Source organism: Hakea prostrata, chromosome 10, assembly GCF_041222555.1.
Source record: "Hakea prostrata isolate BN-2017 chromosome 10, UWA_Hpros_2, whole genome shotgun sequence".
NCBI classification, from domain to species: domain Eukaryota; kingdom Viridiplantae; phylum Streptophyta; class Magnoliopsida; order Proteales; family Proteaceae; genus Hakea; species Hakea prostrata.
Window position 1 is genome coordinate 3,715,455 of NC_142609.1, and position 22,469 is coordinate 3,737,923.

Sequence of the window (22,469 nt, forward strand, 5' to 3'; positions counted from 1 at the left end):
CTTCACTAGCTCACAACTGTGTAACATTAATCAAGAATTAGAAAAGATCATTCATTCGATCTCTGCATGTATATGGAATACATCCATTACCTACAAAACAGATGGAATGGAAGCTCACCTAAAACCGAGAGATGGATGATGGTAGGTGATACGGGAAAAATATATCTGAACCGGGTCAACCCATGGTTCGATCGTCGACTCCGGTCAGGGCCGGCCCGATCGGTTTAGTTCCAACAAACCGGGTTCTGAGGTTAGCGTGCGGAGAAAGAAATCTCCATGTTCGTCAGACGAGGACACGTCCAGAAAACTCGGATGTGCGTGATCCATCAAAGGGAGCAGTTATCCATGCTCAAGTCAATGATCAGTCGTGCAGACTGGGATAACCGCCACACACGCAGCTTGGGATCGTGTGATCTTGCGAGATTGTTCATCATCCCACGATTGAGTATAACCGCCACGATCGGACAGTCACCGAAAGAAGGCACGATCGAGTTCAACAAACGGGATTAGAAGTTAAACTCTATATAAGTCATAACCAACGTATCAAGAAGGTAACTGAATCGTATTCCCAAAATTCGTATTCATACTTCGCTATGCATTCAGTCAGAGCCTTTGTGATCAGTTCATTAACTGACTTAGCCATCGGGGGTGGACTCCCGACCCCTACAGTCGGGCCACATCTGACAATTGTTTTGCAGGTCATTCTCCAGTGATCTAAGGGCTAAGCAAATTTTGGATGCATCATTTGGCGCCATCTGTGGGAAACACTTCAAAAAATCATGATTACCAGATCAGCAACAACAGCTGCTGTGGCTCAGCAAGAGCCAAATGCTGGTATACTGAGGGGGGGGTGATCCAATAGATATCCCTGAAGGAAGTAGAGCCCAAGAAGTTCGTGAAATTGGAGGGCAAGGAGGTAACGATCAAATAAACCCTCCGAATCCTCTCCAGCAACAGTTGGATCAAATTCAGCTCCAATTTCTGGAGATGAACCAAACGCTTCATACGTTGGTCAAGCAAGTGGTGGCGCCACAGGCCCCTGATTAGCGAGAAGTGAGAAGGCGTGCAAGACAAGACGAGGAGGTGTTTACACCACCTCCACGAGGGCATTCCCCACGAGGAGAGAGAAGGCTGCCTGAGGGCCAAAATTTTGGTCAGAATTCCAAGGAAATGCCCGGAGACAAGGCTGACAATCGAGAAGAACTGGGGAACTCCCCAGAAGAGATGAGCGAATTGAACGGCCAAAGGCGAGCACAACCCGTTCAACAACGAGGTTGGGAGTAGGAGTGCGAACTCACTCACCAACCTCAAGGCGTATGGGTCGGGACGATGTTCGGGTCACCGATGGACCTTCGGCGCATATTGGCCAAGAGCTGGGTAATATTAACCAAAGGCTCGGACAATTGTCCAGAGGAAGAATGACCGAAGACATATATTCGGTAATCAGGAGATTTTGCTTCAGGATATGCCAACGACTCATGCCGAACTGGTGCAAAAATGTCAGAAGCAAGCGGAGGTGACTGAGATTCTTGATGCTCGCCAGGGGGAGAAAAAGACCTCTACTAAAGAATAGAAGGCTCCCGAGAGAAAGCAGCAGCTGAAGTAGCAAAATCGTGATCGGGCAAGAAAGCCGCGTCCGACGTGGAGGCAACGTTCTCCCGATTAAAGCGAGTATACACCACTGAATACTCCTCGGTCAGAGATTCTGAATATCATCAAAAAGCAGGATATTCTGAAATGGCCATCGAAGGGGATGTCCAAGACTGGAGAGCGAAACATGGAAAGGTATTGTCGGTTCCATAAAGATTATGGGCATTACACTAACGATTGCAAGCACCTGAAGGCCGACATTGAGAGATTGATTTCTCAAGGTCATCTCTCCAATTTCATCAAAGGGTGACGAATGGAGTCAAGAATAGCTGCTGAGAAGAGAGATCGATCGGTAAGCCGAGAGCGTCGCTCAGAGGATGCCAAATCCAAGAAAGGAGGTGGTCGAAGCTAGTCGATCCCCAATCTTGACAATTTTCGGTGGACCCGAACCGGAGTCTCTTCGAAAGTTGAAGGCCAAGGCCAAATTTGTTGGCACGGGAGAGGCGCAAAAGCGAAAAAGACCGAATGGTGAGAGTTCGATCACCTTCGATGATGAAGACGAGAGAGGTGTATGTACACCTCATAATGATGCCATTGTCATCAAGGTAGAGATTGTGCGTCGGGAGGTGCATAGAGTTTTGGTCGACATAGGGTCGTCGGCAGATCTCTTGTCCTACGACTCTTATCAGAAGTTGAGGATCGAGAAGGATTTGATGGAACCATCGTCCACACATTTGTACGGCTTTGCTGGATCGTCAGCAATAGCCGAGGGATCAATACAACTAGACCTGTTAGTTGGAAATTTCCCAAAAGAAGCTACTATTCGAGTGAATTTCCTGGTGGTTAGGGAGCTTCCTGCTTATAATGTCATCCTCGGTAGGCCATCTCTGACAAAGCTGGGAGCGGTGGTCTACACAAAGCATATGAAGATTAAATTCCCAACTGACAAGGGAATTGGTTAGGTATCTTCTGATCAGAAGATCTCCCGACAGTGCTATGTGGCATATCTCAAGGATAAGAATGGTCCGAAAAAGGCCACGGCGTTACCGATCAAGATACGAGACAATCGAAATGAAGAAGAAATGCAGAGGCCTGAGCCAATAGAAAAGTTGGAGCAAATCCAATTGGATCCCGACGATGAAAAAAGAACAACCCACATTGGATCCGAGCAACTGGAGGAGTTCAAGTCAAAATTGAAGATTTTCCTTCGGGAAAACAGAGATGTATTCGCATGGTCAGCTAAAGACATGCCCGGAATAGATCGTGAAGTAGTAGAACACAAACTCTGGATAGATCCGAAGGCCAAACCAGTAATTCAAAGGAGAAGGAACTTTTCAATAGAAAAGCATGAGGCAATTAGAGGTGAAGTAAAAAAGGTGAAGGATTCAGGGTTCATCGAACCTATTGAATGCCCAACCTGGCTGGCCAATGTGGTAATGGTCAAGAAGCCGAATGGAAAATGGATGATGTGTACCGATTACACAGACCTCAACAAAGCCTTCCAAAGGATTGCTATCCCTTGCCTCAAATGACCTTTTGATAGATGACACGGCAGGGTACGAAACTCTGAGTTTTATGGACACCTACTCAAGGTACAACCAAGTCCTCATGAATTAAGAGGATGAAAAGTTTACTGCCTTCATGACAGATCGTGAAAGTTTCTATTATAAGGTCATGCCCTTTGGTCTGAAGAATGCTGGGGCGACCTATTAGAGGGCAGTGAATAAGATCTTCAAAGATCTGATCGGGAAGAGTATGGAGGCTTACGTGGATGATATACTAGTTAAAAGCGTGGCTCGTACAAAACATATTGCTGATCTAGCAGAGGTATTTTCGGTATTACGAAAATACCAAATGAAGCTGAATCCGGAGAAGTGCGCGTTCGGCGTATCTTCGGAAAAATTCCTGGGGTTCATGGTATCACAGAGAGGTACATAGGCAAATCCTACCAAAATACAGGCACTGATCAACATAGAACCCCCCAAAACCGTTCGGGATGTCCAGTGTCTAACTGGACGAGTGGCGGCATTAAACCGTTTCATATCACAATCGGGAGAAAAGTGTCTACCCTTCTTCAAAGCTTTGAAGGATCTGAGGGGAAGCAAAGAAACTCTTGGTAAGCATTCGAGAATTTAAAAGAAACTCTTGGTAAGCCACCTCTACTGTCCCGACCGGAGAAAGGAGAAACTCTACAAGTGTATTTGGCCACTTCATCCTCGACCGTAAGCATTGTTCTTGTTCGAGAGAAGGAAAGAAAGCAATGGCCTATCTATTATGTTAGTCATGTGCTTCTTGATGCAGAGACGTGGTATTCCCAGATCGAGAAGCAGGCTTTGGCTCTTATGGTGGCGGCCAGAAAACTAAGACTATACTTTCAGGCACATCCAATAGAGGTATTAACTAACTTTCCCATGAAAAAAGTTCTTCATAAACCTGATTTGTTTGGAAGAATGGTGTCATGGTCGGTTGAGCTTGGTGAATTCTAAGTGAATTTCAAGCCTCATACAACAATCAAAGCTCATGCATTAGCAGATTTTGTCGTGGAAACCACGACTCCGATTGAAGAAGAAACCAAACCAAGTACCCCAACCATGTGGGAAGTTTACGTTGACGGTTCAAGCAACAAGTATGGGACTGGAGCGGGAGTTCTACTCAAGAGTCCAGCGGGATTTATCATTCGGTACGCATTAAGATTCGCCTTTGAGGCAAGTAACAACGATGCTGAATACGAAGCCTTAATAGCCGGACTCCGTTTGGCGAAGGCCCTAGCAATTGCTCATGTAACTATCTTCAGCGATTTGCAACTGATTGTTAATCAAGTACAAGGAGAGTATGGCATTAAGGAGCCCCGATTGCAAAAATATCAAGAAATTGTTCGGGCACTATAGAAAGAATTCAAAGATTTAAAAGTGTGCCAGATCCTGAGGAAGGAGAACACGATAGCAAACGAACTCTCAAGATTGGCTAACGCCAAGGAAAAAACACTCGACCCTTCAGTATATATAGAAGAGTTGACTATTCCGAGCAATCAAGAAAATGAGATATCCTATATCGAAGCTGAGCGCTGTTGGATGGACCCGATCGTGGAGTACCTTCAAGACAACAAATTACCAGAGGACGCAAAGGAGGCTCGAATGGTTTGGGTACGAGCGTCAAGATTCACTATGCAAAATGGAAGGTTGTACCGAAAATTTTATGCTGGACCACTCCTCAGATGCTTAGGCCCCGAAAGATCGAGGATCGCTTTGGCGGAAGTTCATGAAGGGATTTGTGGGGCGCACATGGGCGGTCAGACCCTGGCCCACAAAATCTTAAGACTGGGTTTGTACTGGCCAAAGATGCAAGAAGCCACAATGGATTACGTTCGAGCCTGCAACAATTGTCAAGTTCATGCAATGGTATCGAAGAGGCATGCAGAAACCCTAACGTCAATTCTTTTAATGGTATGATTGGAAAATCATTATACGATACCATGACTTGACTTGACAACATCGTAAAACCAAAGACGCATGACTTGACTTATCAATTATTAGTAATCCGTTCCTTTTCAATAGAATCCTTTTCTTTTCTGGTCCCACAACAACACAACACTAACAGTGGGTCCCACAGTCTATCTTTTCACGATTTCACATTGACGTGTGACCAAGGTTCGACATGTCAGCCTATGTCGCCGTGTCGGACCCTGGCAACACGGCAACTCGGGCGACATGTCGCCAAAAGTCAAGCGACTTTTGGTTGGGGTTCGATTTTTCATCAAACCCCTGTTTCGAAGGGTATTTCAGGTCATTTTGACCTGAAATTTGACGTGTAGCCTAATTTGAGGCCAATAAACACATTGGGAGTGTTATTTTGACCTAAAACATCACCTAAACTAATGTTCTTAATCGACCCATGTCCTACTGTATGTGGACGAAAGCCCTGAAACTAAAAATCTAAAAACTCATAAAAACTAAATCATCTAAAGTCTACAATTCATTGTATAAATACATAGAATCATCCAACCATATAAAGTACAAATACATAGAGTCATCCAATGGTCCAACTATATAAAATCTCGAACTCTCAATACCAAATACTATGCCTAGGTGGATCGAACTCCTGTGACTCAGACTGCCTCCAGTGATGCTCCCCCAACAATCTCACATAATGATCCCATATCATACGATATTGATAGTGTTCCAGATAATCATTAACTGCACATCTATATCAGTGATCATCCGCCCCCAAGAATGGTTACCTGTTTGATGAAAAAACTCCCAGATCTGTGAAAAATACCGCTTGATCTACAGAAACGTGATATCCGACAATAATGAAGCAATATGTACTCGTAGATGTCGAAGATCGGACCAAAATATGGTGAAAAGTGCGAAAAATGAGAGAGAAGCTCTGGAGAAGGGAGAGAGAAAATGTAAAAAAATCAAGTGAGAAATTCGGGCGAAATTCTCCTGAATCCCCCTATTTATCGCCAGGGGGTGTCGTGTCGCCCCCCCCCCTCCTAGCAACACCTCGACATATCGCCCCGTGTCCGACAATTGTGTCGACGATAAATCGCCAACACAAGGTACCATGCGTGTGACTCGATTTACTTTTTGATCCCACACCACCGGTAGTGACTATTAGTGAGTCCCACTTTCTGTCTTTTACGGTCTTTTTTCAGTTATTGTTCATTAGAAGATAATGCTGTGGGTCTCACCTTCAAATTTTTCAGGTTTTGTGCAACCAAACCATCTTTCTTCATTTACCAAAAAAAAACACCATCTTTCTTCAATTATTGCTCATTAGAAAATGATGTGAGTCCCACTTTCTATATTTTCAGGTTTTCACATCCTTTTTCTCCGACAACTAAACCATCTTTCTTCAATTATGCTCATTAGATAATGATGTGAGTCCCACTTTCTATATTTTCAGGTTTTCACTTTACTTATTCTCCAGCAACTACACCATCTTTCTTCAATTATTGCTCATTAGATAATGAGAGAACCAACAACGCCCACTTACCGCCGCTCCTTGGGTCTCGATAGACAATATCAGATGAGATTAGAAAGATTTGATTCGATTCACCTATATACTATTCTTTTGTCTTTGGTGCTGCATTGGAATTTTTTGGTAGTTGTTGGTTTGTAATTTCAATATTCGATTGAACCTCTCCTTGTATTAGAGTACTTGGCTTGATTATTTTGTTTTGGTAAAAAAAAAAAAAAAAATTCTAGGTTTGTCTCTTTGTGCCTGATAAAAGATCCGCCCGCATAATATTTAAATCTAAAATAGTTATTATATTTGCCTCAATTCTTTGATTTATAATATATTATATATCAATGACACTTTTTTATCGTTAAGAAATTATAGTTATGTGTCGATGTAATATAAGTTTATATATATATACTTAAATGGAAAATCCTATATTTTATTACGTCTATTGTCTACAACTATTTTTTTTTTTTTTTTACAATTTTACATTATTTATGATCTTCCATCATTTTTTTCTTTCTTTCTCCTTATTTTTCTTTCACGATGGGAGATACTATTGAAATTGAGTAAACAAAAACTTAAAAAAGACTACCGGTATTAATCATAAGGAGCTGACGAATATATGATAACATGGGGAGACATCATAGCATTCATTTTTTTGTTTGTATGGAAACGATTTCTTTTCATTCAAATGAAACAGAGGCTAACACTGGATCACGGTTACAAAGCTCCTGAATCTAGGAAGAGGATACTGGCCAAGAGGTCTTAGCAGAAACAGACCTGGCCTCATGTGCTAGAGTATGGTCAACCCCATTTGAGACTCTAGAAATAAGAGAAAAGAAGCAAGTAGAACAGCCTAAGGCTAGTTCTTTACAATCTTGAATTAACTCCATTACCTGGAAAGGCTCGGATAATTCATGACCCAACAACATCCTTTGGAGGCCTAGACAATCTGTTTTGATATCCACCTGCAGAAAATCATTATCTAGTGCCCATCGAAGTGCTTCTCTGACTGCAATGGTCTCCCCTTCCATTGCCGATGAGGCAAGTTTAGGTTCCGACATTGCTATAACTACCATTCTTTTATGTACTCTGATAAAACCAATACCCCCAAGTCCAGTGTTGTCATCAAATGCAGCATCACAAAAAATTGTAAGTGTCTCAGATTGTAAGTTACCAACCTCTCCTTTTTCTATATTCCGATTCCTATCAGCTGAGCCACCATTACCTTGTATCACCCAAAATTCATGGAACGCTAACATCGCCCTTCACGCCACATCTAATGGTATAAGCGATCCCTTTCCAAAAGTTTGTTCATTTCTTGCTAACCAAAGATGCCAACAAACAAAAGAGATTTGACAGAAAATTTCCTTACTTTGTTGCTTGGATGGGAAGAAGCTCGGATTCCAGAAACATAATACCTTGGTAGAGAGTACTCATCTTGACATTGGATTACAAACTCTAAGTCACATGCACACTAGACCGCTCTTGAGAAGGAGCATTCGAAGAGCAAATGGCTAATGGACTCCACCGATGTTGCACACCATTTGCATTGTATCTCTACTTTAAAATGTCTTTTCTTCAAGTTTTCAGCTGTAGCAAGCCCCTCACCACATACTTGATACAAGAAATTTTTTTATCTTTGGTAAGGTGATGCTATTCCATAATTTCTTCCAATCCTTTTCCCTTAAGTCCTCCCATGCTTTTCGCCGTGAAGTTGATGGTTGCATAGCATAATTTTGGTATCTCTTATTCAAGAGCATATTATAGGCTGATTTGGTAGAAAATTCCCTAGATTTGGTTGCTCCCCAGATGAGCCGATCCTCCCTTTCTATGAAAGACAAATTAATCTTTTTAATAGCCATCACTTCTTGTGAACTGAACAAGTGCTCCAAAAGGTTATTCTTCCATGTTCAAGTACTTGGATTAATAAGCTCTTCCACCTTTGAAATTGATGTAAGAAAAGGCTTGGAGGTTGTGATCTTAAAATTTGGTAGAGATGGTATCCATTTTGTCTCCCAAATATTAATTTGATCCCTTTTACCCACTTGCCAGCATAGCCCATCAACTAACACTTCCCGGCCCACCATAATGTTTTTCCATGCCCACGAAGACCCATTTCTCAATCTAGCTTCAAGAAAATTTCCCCTAGGGAAGTAAATAGCTTGCATAAATCTAGCCCAAAGAGAGTTGGGATACTTCCACAAATGCCATGCCACTTTAGCTAAGAGAGCTCTATTATGAAGATTGGGGTCCCTCAAGCCTAATCCACCCTTTTCTTTTGATCTACATAGACAAGTCCAAGAAATCCAATGTATCCATTTCTCATCACCTTGTTGACCCCAAATGCAATTTGCCATTGCCTTTCTAACTTCATCATAATGAGAAGAAGGGAGATTAAAATGAGAAGTTGCATAAGTAGAAAGGGAACCTGCAATTGATTTAACCAAAGTGGTTTTCCCCTCAGCCGAAAGTAGCAAATTTTTCCAACCCTTGATACGAGCACAAGTCTTAGAGGTTAACTTCTTGAACACTTCCGCCTTAGACACACCAAACTTGGTAGGCAAACCCAAATATTTCCCCTATCCATTGCCATACTTCATCTTTAATATTCTTGAGAACCAAGCTTTGAAGCGCCTAGGAATATTAGGGCTAAAAGTCAGAGAAGATTTTTGGAGATTGATTGCTTGCCCATTGGCTTTACAATAAACCTCCAAATATTTCTTCAATTCAAACACCGTATCCAAATTAACCTCAGAAAAAAGTAAACAATCATTATCAAAAAGCAAATGTGAAATTGGGGGAGCCCGATTCTTCACCCGGATGACTCTCACAAGCTTTTGAGCCTCTGCATGATGTATAAGTGAGGAAAGGACTTGTGAGCATAAAATAAAAATATATGGAGATAAGGGGTCACCTTGCCTTATGCCTCGTGTAGGAGTGAATGTACCTCGCTCCGCTCCATTGACCAACAAAGAATATAACACAAATGTAATACAAGACATAATCATCTTAACCCAATGAGTTGCAAAACCCATCCGGAGAAGAGTTCCCTCAATAAAAGACCATTCTAAGCGGTCATATGCCTTTGTCATATCCAACTTCAAGGCCAAGAATTGTTTCTTTCCTTTTTTCCTTCGCTTGATATAATGGAAGAGTTCATGAGCAATGAAGACATTATTTGAAATCACCCTATCTAGGATAAGCGCTGATTGCATGGGAGAAATAAAAGACCCCAAGTGAGCCTTCAATCTGTTAGCCATAACTTTTGAAATCAATCTGACAACTACTCCACATAGGCTTATCGGTCTAAATTGCTCTGCCACTTTTGGGGAATGTGTTTTAGGAATAAGACACACCCAAGTTCTATTCAGCTCCTCATTTAGTGTACCTGTTTGGAAAAAAAATTATAAGCTATATTCAAAATATCATTTTTATACAGTTGCCAAAAGTTTTGAAAGAAAATGGGTGGGAATTCGTCAAGTCCTGGGGCCTTAAGAGGGCCCATCTCTTGAAGTGCTGCATAAAATTCTGCTTCAAAAGGGAAAGCCACTAGCAAATTATTCATCTCTACAAGTATCACCTCGGTCACATGCTGCAATGCCGTCTCAATATGTTGCTGTTCAACCCCTTTAGAGGAAACCACACCACTAAAAGGAGTCAATAAATCAGCATACACTTCATCAACAGACTCAGACCATTCACCATTAGCCTTTTTAATCTGAAGAATCCGATTTTGATGTCTTCTTTGAACTGTAGTAGCATGGAAAAAGGAAGAGTTACGGTCACCCTTGCGAATCCATTCAATTCTAGATTTTTGCCTCCATAACATATCCTCTCTATTAAGCTCTTCCTCAAGCTGATTAGGTACTTCAAATTCAGATCTAAGCCCAACTTGATTTCCTGTACTAGATTGTATGGTATGCAGCTCCTGCTTTAGCCTTTTGATCTTTGTTTGAATATGACCAAAAATTTATTTGTTCCTGCAAGTATTTAATTTCTTCTTCAAGACCTTTGCTGGCTCTCCATTAGCAGGTATACCCCAAGCTTCCTCAACAACTTCTTGGCAGTGAGTATCTCTTAACCAAGTAGCCTCAAAACGAAAAAGTTTATGCCCTTTAAAGCGACCCCCTTCCAAACCCAAAATTATGGGATTATGGTCTAAAGCATAAGAAAATTTAACAAATATAGTAGCATTAGCATATTGAATTCTCCATTCGGGATTTCCTAGAGCTCGATCAAGACATCTTAATATTAGTAGCACCCAATCTTCTGTTTGACCAAGTGAAATGAGGTCCTTGATATCCCAAATCCATCAGTCTGCTTTCATCAATCATAATTCTAAAAGCATGCATCTCCTTACCTCTTGCTCGGTTACCCCCAATTTTCTCCACCCACATCAAGTGGGAATTAAAATCTCCCACACAACACCATGCTTCATCCCTTCCCACGCTTAAATTGATTAGCTGATCCCAAACAATGTCTTCCTTCCCTTAAAGGATCACCGTATACAAATGGTGTAAAAAGCATGGGAACCATTTGGACACACCACTAGTGTGTCAATAATATTGTTATTAGCTAAAGCAACTGTAACATTCACTCCTTTGTTCCAAAATAAAATTAATCCACCCATGACCACGAGCATTAATTGAGAAACACTCATCAAATGAAGAGTTCTTTTAACCTGTATTGCCTTCTAAGAATTGCATTTGGATTCCATAATGAAAACCAAATCAGGGGAGTCAGACCGCACCATACTCTGGAGAGCACAAACTGTGCATGGGTTCCCCAGCCCACAACAGTTCCAAGATAAGAGTTTCATGGTTGCGCTGGTGACTGCTTCTCCCCAGTCACCACAAGATTCAACGTTAAAAAAGACTCAACTTGAGCAACGATTTCTTGGCCAATGATAGTATTCTTCTCCACTATCCCCTTCTTTTTGCAAGGTCTTCCTTTCTTTGATTTAGTCACAGGCTTGGAAAGAGTTGAGATATTCAGGGAACATGGATAATGTAAGGTATCAGGAAGCAGAACGATGGGTAAATGGACTTTTGCTACTTCAGGTTTTAATGGTGGGCTCGATTTGAAGAGTGGCAGATGAAGGAAGTATTGAGGTTGATGTGGTTAAGGTAGAAGGGCTTGGGTTTATATGCAATGTATGGGTTGGATCAACACTTGATATGGGCTTGAATCAGCATTTGATGGGTGGGAGCAGGGCGGCCCGCATGGATGCAACACTTGAAGGACATTGCGGATGGGCTGCTGGTTGGATGTGTGATTTGAGGATTTGATACAGGTATTTGAGCTACCGTTGGTGGTCCTGAGTTGGGGGGGGAGAGAGGGCCCCGTTTTGGGAAAAAAACCCCCCCCCAGGGGGGGGGGGGGCGCCCCCCCCGGGGGGCACCCCCCCCCCCCCCCCCCCCCCCCCCCCCCCCCCAAAAAAAAAAAAAAACCCCCCCCAATTGCCGCTCATGGCCCATCTCTTGAAGTGCTGCAAGGTACTATCCAGATTCAGAAAATCAAAGTGATGGGGGACAAGCTGAAACAGATTCTGAACACTCTTTTTTACGTGGCCATAATTCATCCAATAAGACCCATCTGGCCTATTGAAGGAAACATTCATCGGATAAACGTCGCGTTGTAACATGTCGATGTTGGAGCTCCAGAGATCCTTTTGTGGTGCGTCTTGTGCTGGTCTCACCATAGTCGACTCCCTCACCTTTATCATCGTCATCTTCTTCTTCTTCACTAGCTCACACCTGTGTAATATTAATCAAGAATTAGAAAAGATCAATCATCCAATTCTCTACAAAACAGATGGAATGGAAGCCTACCTAAAACCAAGAGACAGATGATGGTAGGTTTTTCATACCATCTTTTCAATTTATATAAGACTGACGAGGTGATCTTACATAATTCTCTTGCTATTCAATTTGAGTGTATGTCCCTCCACTCATTTATCCTTTTGAGTTTTTTTCATGGTGCCGACTTTCTGTAACAATCAAGCGGGTACACACATTGCCTCTAATCCGGTGTTTTATGAAAAAACTAATTAAACATATTGAAGTTAATTATCATTTTTTTAGTGAGAATGTTTAGAATGGAACTATAGAAAACCCTTATGTAATAAGTGAAAACTAGTTTGCAGATGTCTTCACCAAAGCCTTGTCAAAAGGATTGTTTCAAGTTGCATTAAGCAAGTTATATCAGATGATGTCTTCGATCCAACTTGAGGGTGAATATTATGAATGTAATTTGTTAGTCTCCCAACTCTATAAAGAAACTAATAGAGAGAAAAAGTCATATTATAATTTAATTTTTTGTGGAACTCTTAATATATATATATATATTTTATTGTACATTACTATTTTCTATTTAAAGATAATGAAATCTCACTCCATAAATAAGTTGATTAGAATTTTCTTGCCGTGGATATAGGTTTCACAATGAATGTTGAACCACGTTTATTATTGGATTCTTAAGTGTGAATATGTTTATGATAAATTTAACATTGGATATAAATTCTTGACTACCCATTGGAAATATTTTGAACTACCACAATTGAATTTTTCTAACATCAAATTACATATAATTACTTTCCTGTTAAAAATAAAATGACTATTTACCCATGGGGTGAATGAAAATATAAGTCTTTTATTTTATCAAACTACTACACTTAAGTTTTTCAAGTTTACAAACAAACTCCTCAATACACTACGTGAATGGAGACTTTTGAAAAATCATGGCTTCATCTCGATCTTGCAGCTATAGTGGCTCCCACCAGTCTATTATACAATTATTTCATGAAATCAAAAGACCAAAAATAAAGATAAAGAATGGTCCCATACTTTCAAAACTTTCGTAACCTAAAAGCATGCCTTCCGGATTGGCACGGATCTTTGTCAATGGATGAAACATCAGAACCAACTAGAGTAAAATCGAAGTTACAACCTGTCGCTCCATGACTCTCATCTCTCTATAACTCGAAACTTCTCAGCTGCTACTCCATCAATTCCTCAGATCCACAAACTTCGAATCTAACAGCATCAGCAAAACCCTAAACTCCCAAGCCCTAGCTCATAGTTCATATAAAAAAATCCATTAATAGATTTCATAGACCTTTTATTAAGTCTTTTGGTAATTTTTATATAATCCTTGCTGTGGTTTATGTCTTGAAATAGGTGAAAGATAAAGCTATCCGAACTAATGATTTTAAAATGACTGTGAATTTTGTCAAATCTTAAATTTATATCAGGTTTGGCATACCTAAGGTAATGATTAGTGATAGAGACACCCATTTCTACAGTCAAGTGATTGAAGCATTGTTCCGCAAGTATAATGTCACTCATCGTGTTTCTATTGCATACCATATACAAACGAATGGACAAGCTAAGATGTTAAACCGAGAAGTCAAATCCATTCTTGAGAAAACAAGATGGAACATAAAGTATTTTGTATTGTGAAGCAATGAAATATGGAGATAAAAAAAAATTTGAAGAGCTCTGATAGTTTCAATTACAAAATTTGGAAGAAATTTGCAATGATGCCTATGAGAATTCAACAATTTACAAAGATATGACAAAAACTTTCCATGATCAGCAATTTTAATAATTAGACCGAAAAGTATAAAGAATTTTTATTAATCAATAAAAACTAAATATGCTAAGACAAATAGGGGAATTAGTAATTTTAGGAAATTCAAAGGATTCATCATTAATTTCATGAGAATCTAAAAGAAGTAATTATAATGTTCCTTCTTTATGATTACATGATTCGTCTCTCTTGTCTTTCATGCATATAATTTTCTTATCGTTCTCTCTCAACTTTCCTTTCTTGTCAGGATTTTGCCTGAGAGCAGTGTTGTTCTAAGCAATGAACATCTGGACCCTTTGTATGTGATTCACCTAATCTGACGATTTACATGTGGTTTACTTGTATGGTCCAAATTTAATTTGGATAGAACAAAGAATCTGTGCAGTTCACCCACTCGGTGACGTATATTAGTAATTTTGTTCCCACACCCCAATAGTAACAAGCTACCTTTCCACAAGAAAGAAGAAGAAGAAGAATCTGTGCAATTTGCTGCTTCGGACAGTGTTGTCTGCTAAGTCAAATCCCTCCTATCACAAAAATAAAGTTTCAATTTTTTTTTCTTTCCCAAATAAAATAGAAAAAGAAAATCTTCTTTACAATCCACCAAATCTTTCTTGGGTCCTAATTAAATTCTGATCCACGTGTCTTTTTCTTCATCTCTCGTACTTACCTTCAATTCCATGGATTTATTTCCATCACCTACTATTCTCAATTCATGCCAGTTTATTTTTGTTATCTAATTTTAAAATATTTTTGTGCAAATAGTAATATTCTATTTTCTTGTGTCCTAATTAAATCCACTCTTTCTCTTCATCTCTCCCACATACCTTCAATTGAATCCGGGATCATCACCCCTATTTATAGTTAGAGAGGAGAAAAAGAAATGGACGTTGACTTATCTCCCTTGCCATTTTGTCAAAGGACTTATCGTCCATATTAATGAGGTTGTTTCAAGTAACTTAAAGATTAGGAGAAAGAGAGCTCACTTAGTCAAATATAGTGGTTGAAAGGAAATCTTTTCCACATGTTTGTCAACAAACATGATCCCTCCATTAATGAGGAGGACTTTACAGGGAAAACATATGTGGTGGTGGAGGTGGTGACGAGGGAATAGAGAGAGAGAGAAAACATTAAGGGACGAGGGAAAAACTTGGAATTATAAAAAAATACTTAGAATAAAGAAAAGTAAAATGGGTATTTCAGATAATTTCTAGTGATGCTGATGATGATACTTTAATCTTGAAGACTAGGGAAAAGTTTATAATTGATTATTTCTCAGAAATAGTAGATATAATTGATTATAATTTCAAGGGATCTATATATAATTTGCCCAATAAATAAGCAGACATATTTTAAATCTTAAATTGTTTTAATTTTCATTTAAAACTTTCACAGTCCTTGTTATAAGAATTACTACAACATGATGGATTAACACAGACTCACATCCTCTGTAATTCCTTTTCCTACAATTCCCTATAATTAACGACATACATACACGCTTGCCTGAAATTCATAGATAGAAGACCGACCTCGGGCTCCGGGCTCCGGGCTCCTGGCCTGAGATCAATTAACGACACGTACAGAGTTACCTAAAATTCATAGAAAACCTTTTTGAAGAGCTCCATATGCTGAGATTGCAAACAGATGGCCACAGAAAAGCTCCCATCATCGGTGGGGCTCGGTCGAATAATCATAAAACCATCAAAATTGAGGAAACTGAGACCCATATATATGGACCGGCCCCATCCAAAATCTGGGTCGTAAATTGGCAACCGTGCCCAACTGTTGATACAAATAGGGGTGAGCGTTGGAATCGTTTTAAGATTCAAATCCGGATTCAGCTCAAAGTAATCAATCATTGATCTCAAGTAATCATCATCCATCCGCATCATGGTATCATGGATTATCCCTGCAGCATACGATAGTGGATTCTTCGTCAACTCTCCAGCAATGGCAATCGGATTGGCAGGGAAGATGACATTGCCAAGGTAACCGGGGGGAGGCGAATGGCGTAATCTGGACCGTCCATCAACGGGGATGAAAATCTTAGTTTCCAAATCTTCTGGGTAACCTCGTGCCTTACACACAGATCGCCAGAGATGTCCACTCAGAACTTCAAAAGTGGTGTAGTTTCTTCTTGTGTTCAGCTCCTCCTTGGAATTGGAACTGGAATTGGCCTTGGCCTTGAGGATGTTGAGCTGGTCACGGGTCATTTTGAGCATGGCTATCGTATATGGGTTCTCTGCAGCAGGGGTTTGTTTTCCTTTGGAAAGGATGGGAAGCCTGAACTCCATGTCGTGGTCGAATTTGGGAGTTGGCGGCTCCCTTGCTCGCAAGGGAGTTCGATCGATGAAGGGTGGAAGAGAGACGTCGATGCCACGAGCCACTTCAGACCATGAGTTGATGAAGTGCAAAGACGCTATTCCATCTGCCAAGATGTGGTGTAATCCAACACCTAAGCAAACTCCACCGCATTTAAAATGTGTCACCTGTTCATTAGAAACCAAAAAAAAAAAAGTATATGAAAACTTCCATTTCAATTTTCATACATTATAAATAAATCATACGTACAAGGAATGAATCATCTTTAAATATTTCTACTACAAAATTAAGTACGAAAAGAAAACATCTTAAAATGTTGCTCCATGGAAGCTACGTGCCTGCAACACGAGTATTGGATGAGAAGGGTCGTCGTCAGAGTAACCACCGATGGCTGGAATAAGGCTTTTAAGCTCTATGGAGGGCATAAAATCCCCTAAATCATCCAAAACCAAACCTGTCTCAGCCTCCACAAACAACACGCCCTCTCCGTTGCAGTTGATATCTGTGCGACCATTGTCGTCACGTCTCAACCTCCCAGCCCACGGATAGAATGCCACCAGCACCTTGCTCAGAGCCTCTTTCAACACTTTGGCATCGAAGAAGTTGGAAGACCCATCTGGCCTATAAAAGTAAACAGTACTCACAGATATGTCGCGTTGTAACAAGTCGATGTTGGAGCTCCGGAGCACCTTATGTGGTGTGTCTTGTGCTGGTCTCACCATAGTCGACTCCCTCACCTTTATCATCATCTTTTTCTTCTTCTTCACTAGCTCACACCTGTGTAACACTAATCAAGAATTAGAAAAGATCAATCATCCAATTCTCTACAAAACAGATGGAATGGAAGCTCACCTAAAACCGAGAGACAGACGATGGTTGGTTTTTCATTCCATCTTTTCAATTTATTTAGGACAGACGATGGTAGGTGAACCTACCTAATTAACGCGCTATTTAATTTGAGCGTATTTCCCTCCACTCATTTATCCTTGAGTTCTTTATCCAAAAAAAAGTTATCCTTGACTTTTTTTCATGGTGCTCAGTTAAGTTGGGTTTAATTTCTTGACTGTCCACTTGAGTCCACTTGAGTGAGAAATATTTCCAACTATCACAAATTGACTTTTTCTAACATCAAGTTACTTATAGTTACTTTTCTATTGACTTTAAAATTGAAATGACTATTTTGAACATAGGGTGAAGGAAAATATAAGTCTTTTATTTTATGAGACCTCACATAATTTTTTCAAATTTACAAACAAACTCCTTGGTACATAGGGTTGCAACAAGGCCGAGCTAGGTTGGGCTCTTACAATCTCAAGCCCAACCCTATGTTCTAGTCTGAGCTCATTCCCGCCCTAGCCCTAATTCAAGGCTTCGGATTATTGTTTCTAACCATTACCGCCCTAGATTGGCCCTAATTGGGCCGGGTTGGGATGGACTTGCCCTAATTAGCCCTGATTGGCCATGGCCATGTCCCTATCCCTGACCCTGATTGGCCATGGTCATGTCCCTATCCCTGACCTTGATTGGCCTTGTCCCTAGCCTTGATTTGCCTTGTCTTGACCCTGACCTTGATTGGCCCTGTCCCAGACCCTGATTGACCCTAATTGGTCTTGTTCCTTGCCTTAATTGGTCCTATCCTTAAACCTAAAATATCAAATGTAAATTTATAAAAATAAAAAATAAAAATACATAAAAATATCACAAGTAAACTAAAAATAAAATTTATAAAAATATAAGATGATTCAAGCTCCTAGAAAATGATAAAATAGTCAATAAGTTGATAGTGTTGTTTTAAACATAAATAAATTCACACTCCATAATTATATATTGAGCTCTGAAAGTCTCCCATTGCTTTTGATTATGGAAATTGAAAACATCTCCCATTACTTTGGTGATGAAAATTGAAAACATTTCCCTTTGATATCCTTATTCAATAAAAAAAATCCATATTCAAAACCTTGTTTACAAGTAAATCAATGATAATTTAGTATTTGTATTTTTTTTCTTTGTTAAAGAAAAAATGATATTTTATAAACACAACTATCTATCCTTAATAAGTTTTTTCTCCTTAATAAGGTTTTTCTGAAATATCACATTGGAGGCAAAAGAAAAATGTCAATATTCATGATGAGAAGTTGAGGTGTAGATTTGTTAGATATTAATTCTCTATATACTAGTTTTTATTATTTATAATATATTATCTCGCATTAGTCAACAAAGAAAAGAAAGAGTGAGTGTTTTTTGTGAACTAAAAATGACTTGGTTCAAAAAATAAAAATTAAATAATATATAAAGAAAACTTATAATCTAATATGATCAAAATGATAGAAGGTCAAAATCGAGACTTATAGTTATACAAATGTAAATATGAAGATTAGGGTAAAAATCTAGTAAATGATCATGATCAAATTAACATTAAGACTAGAGGAAAAATTAGGGTTAAGATTAGGGGCAAAATCAGATGAATGCTTATTACATTGATAATGAGGATATAATTTATTTTTATTAATTTTCTACAAATAAGATCATATTTTTAAAATTTGACATGTGTCAAGATTAATTCACCTCCATATGGGTGGAAGGTCTAGACTCAAATGGCTCCATCTCGATCTTGCAGCTATAGTGGCTCTCACCATTCTATTATACAATTATTTCATCAAATCAAAAGACCAAAAATGAAGATAAAGAATGGTCATATACTTTCAAAACCATCGTAATTTAAGAGTATACCTTCCGGATTGGCACAGATCTGTGTCAATGGATGAAACATCAGAACCAACAGAGTAAAATTGAAGTTGCAACCTGTCGCTCCATGACTCTCATCTCTCTATAACTCGAAACTCCTCAGCTGTTACTCCATCAATTCCTCAGATCCACAAACTTCGAATCAAACAACATCAGCAGAACCCTAAACTTCCAAGCCCTAGCTCATAGTTCATATAAAAAAATCCACAAAATCTCCACCATTTCCGATGAATGAAACCTCGACCGAATCAAAATCAAAAGCCTTAACCATCAGAGAACAAAGGTGATTCCAAAACAGAAGCTTCGCAGTAGATTCTCGACCATTTCAAAGAACTTTAACCGTCTTCTTCTTCTTCTCTTTTGTTTTCCACTATTTTTCAACCACCATCCTCGATCCTCTCTCTCTCTAATCTGTGTATCTATATGCTTTTAGGAATGGTTTCGATACTAGTTTTGTTGTCTTTCTGCTGATCTCAACTAAGGCGAGGGCTGGAGACAAAGGAGTTTATATAGTAAAACTTACTTCTCCATGGCTTTTTCCATCGCAATGGAAGGGTCGAATTGTGAGAGCCACTATAGCTACAAGATCATAATGAAGCCATGAATTTTTAGAAGCCTCCATCCAAAGAGTGAATCTACAGTTTTTTTTTTTGTAAATTTGAAGAAATTTAGTCAGGTTTGATAAAATAAAAGGCTTATATTTTCCTTTATCATGGGCAAAACGGTGTTTCAATTTTAAAGTTAACAAAACTGTAATCGTGGTTAACCTGATATTTTGAAAACAATCAGTTGTGAGTTATTTGTAATATTTCTCACTTAAGAGAGTAATCAAGAATTTAGGTCTAACTTAAGTGGACGCCATGAAAAAAAACACTCAACTTCTTTTCAACGCACCAAATCTTTTCTTGTTTCCTAATTAAAGTCCCATCTACCTAACCTTTATCTTCATCTCTCTCACTACCTTCAATTCCACAGGATTTATTTCCAACAACTACTATTCTCCATTCAAACCCTCTCTCTCTCTCTTTTTCTTTTTTTTTTTTCTTTTTGTGTGTGTATAAGTAGAAATAGTCCTACCAATCCAATTCACTTCCGGCTGCAATCTTGTTTTTATTTCACCTCCATATTGTAATCTTTATTTAAGGAAAGGCATTTGAATTGTAGGTGATTCTTGAAGAAAATACAGTTGTAAAGAAACATTAAATCATTAATAGATTTCATGGACCTTTTCTTAATTTTTTTGGTAATTTTTATATAATTCTTGCTGTAGATTATGTCTCGAAATAGGTAGAAGCTAAAGCTACCCGAACTAATGATTCTAAAATGGCTGTGGATATTGTCAAATCTTAGATTTTTGTGAGGTTCGGCATATCTAAGGCAATGATTAGTGATAGAGACACTCATTTCTACAATCAAGTGATTGAAGCATTGTTCCGCAAGTATAATGTCACTCATCATGTTTCCATTACATACAATCTACAGACTAATAGACAAGCTAAAATGTCATACCGAAAAGTCAAATCCATTCTTAAGAAAACAAGATGGAACATAGAGTATTTTGAGTTGTGAAGCAATGAAATATGAAGACGAAGAAATTGAAGAACAATGAAAGCTTCAACTACAAAAGTTGGAAGAAATTCGCAATGATGCCTATGAGAATTCAACAATTTACAAAGATAAGACAAAAGCTTTCCATGATCAGCAATTGCGAGTTGAAATCTAATGTTTATATACAAATAAAATATTCAAAGTTAATGGTCATCGGTTAAAACCTTTTTATGAATGAAGATTTTCAGGTGCATAATGTTGAAATTGAACTTGATATTCAAGAATATACGGAATGAAAATGCACTATACCTAGCCAAAGATGTTAAATGAAGGCGTTATTGAGAGGCAACCCAATTTTCTTAACTTTAATTTGTTTCCCTCTTTTCAATTGATTTCATTAGTTAATTGTTATTATTTTATATTGTTAGAAATTTTGAATTTTTTTTTTTAAAACTATATTGTTTTGAACTCAACACCTTTCGCTTAATTATTCAGCTTCAGTCCATTGTTCTATATATTAGGAGAGTATTTTTAGATTCTCTTATTTCCATGAAAATGAGAACATTGTTAGATTAAGTATGAATGAGGGGATTATATTTATGTTTTTGGTGGGTAATTTTTTTCAATTTTTTTTTTAATGATATTTTATTTTATGAGTTCAATGGATTACATGACCAATAATTATAGGTGGAATTCAATTTTGATGAATCGTGATCAAATAAATTCTTTGAAATCATGTGTTAGTGAAATACTGTTTTGATTTCTAATTTAGAGGCAAAGATGCTAGAGATTTATATACACAAATAATTTTTATAAGTTGTTGAGCCTAAAAGCATATATCATTGGTTTTGTTATGTTTTTTTTTTTTTTTCTTTTTTTTGTTTTTTTTCTTTTGGTTACCATCTTTCATGGTTGAATATTTCTAGAACTTGTTTAGTTTTGAATGTTAAATTGGATTAAATGCATACAAATTAATGATAAGGATACCTAGGATTTACCGCTTTTTAGTTTTCTTTTGATAATTAATCATTGATTATTGCCTTAAGGAATTCACTTTGAACCTGACCTTTTCTTTTGATAATGCACTACATATAAATCTTATTAATCACTTTTGTTATTTTCACTCTGGTGAACCCAATTCGAAAGATGGTATTGAGTTACTAATATGGAATGTCAATTAATAATGAGAAAGAAGGGAAAGTGCTGCCAAACTTGATGCACCTTGTACCAAAAGTTCAAAAAAAAAAAAAAAAAAAAAAAAAAAAAACAAAGCAAAACAAAAAGAGCAAAAAGAGTGAGGAAGAAGAAAAAAAATTGGAGAAGAATGAGGGGAAAAAAATGAAAAGAATCAATTGCTTGAGAAGTAATATCTTGCGCTAAATACCTCATTTTTCCCAATGCATGCTATTTTGCCTTTTTGTTTTATGGCTTCTATAAAATTTTGAGAATCTGATAGAAATTGATTGTGACATGTCATTGTTGATTCAACTCATTCCTTTGATTTCACTTTACCCCAGTTTTCTTTCTTTTTTTTTCTTTTTTTCTTTTTTTTTTTGGCACCTTACCTAAAGTCCCATTAAAACCAGTTAAAAAAAATCTTGGATGGGTGTGTTTGATTCAATACTTAGTGGTGAATGTGTGATTTCATTGCAAGCACAAAGAATAATTTGTGAGATTACAGTTGTTGAGGTAATCCATATTAA

The 22,469-nt window shown here is 38.4% G+C and overlaps 1 protein-coding gene across 2 annotated transcripts; it reads right to left on the reverse strand.

Annotated features, from left to right (window-relative positions):
• Positions 1-15,499: 15,499 nt before the first annotated feature.
• Positions 15,500-17,409, reverse strand: LOC149001546 (shikimate O-hydroxycinnamoyltransferase-like). Of its 2 annotated transcripts, XM_089138919.1 has the most exons (3): positions 17,326-17,409; positions 16,812-17,250; positions 15,500-16,640 (listed from the first exon to the last, which is right to left on the reverse strand). In XM_089138919.1, exons 2-3 carry the CDS (start codon positions 17,220-17,222, stop codon positions 15,741-15,743), a joined length of 1,311 nt encoding a protein of 436 aa, XP_088995045.1. In that variant the 5' UTR covers positions 17,223-17,250; positions 17,326-17,409; the 3' UTR covers positions 15,500-15,740. The 2 variants fall into 2 exon arrangements, with proteins under 2 accessions (XP_088995045.1, XP_088995043.1); XM_089138917.1 differs by lacking the exon at positions 17,326-17,409 and having other exon boundaries at positions 16,812-17,319.
• Positions 17,410-22,469: the final 5,060 nt, after the last annotated feature.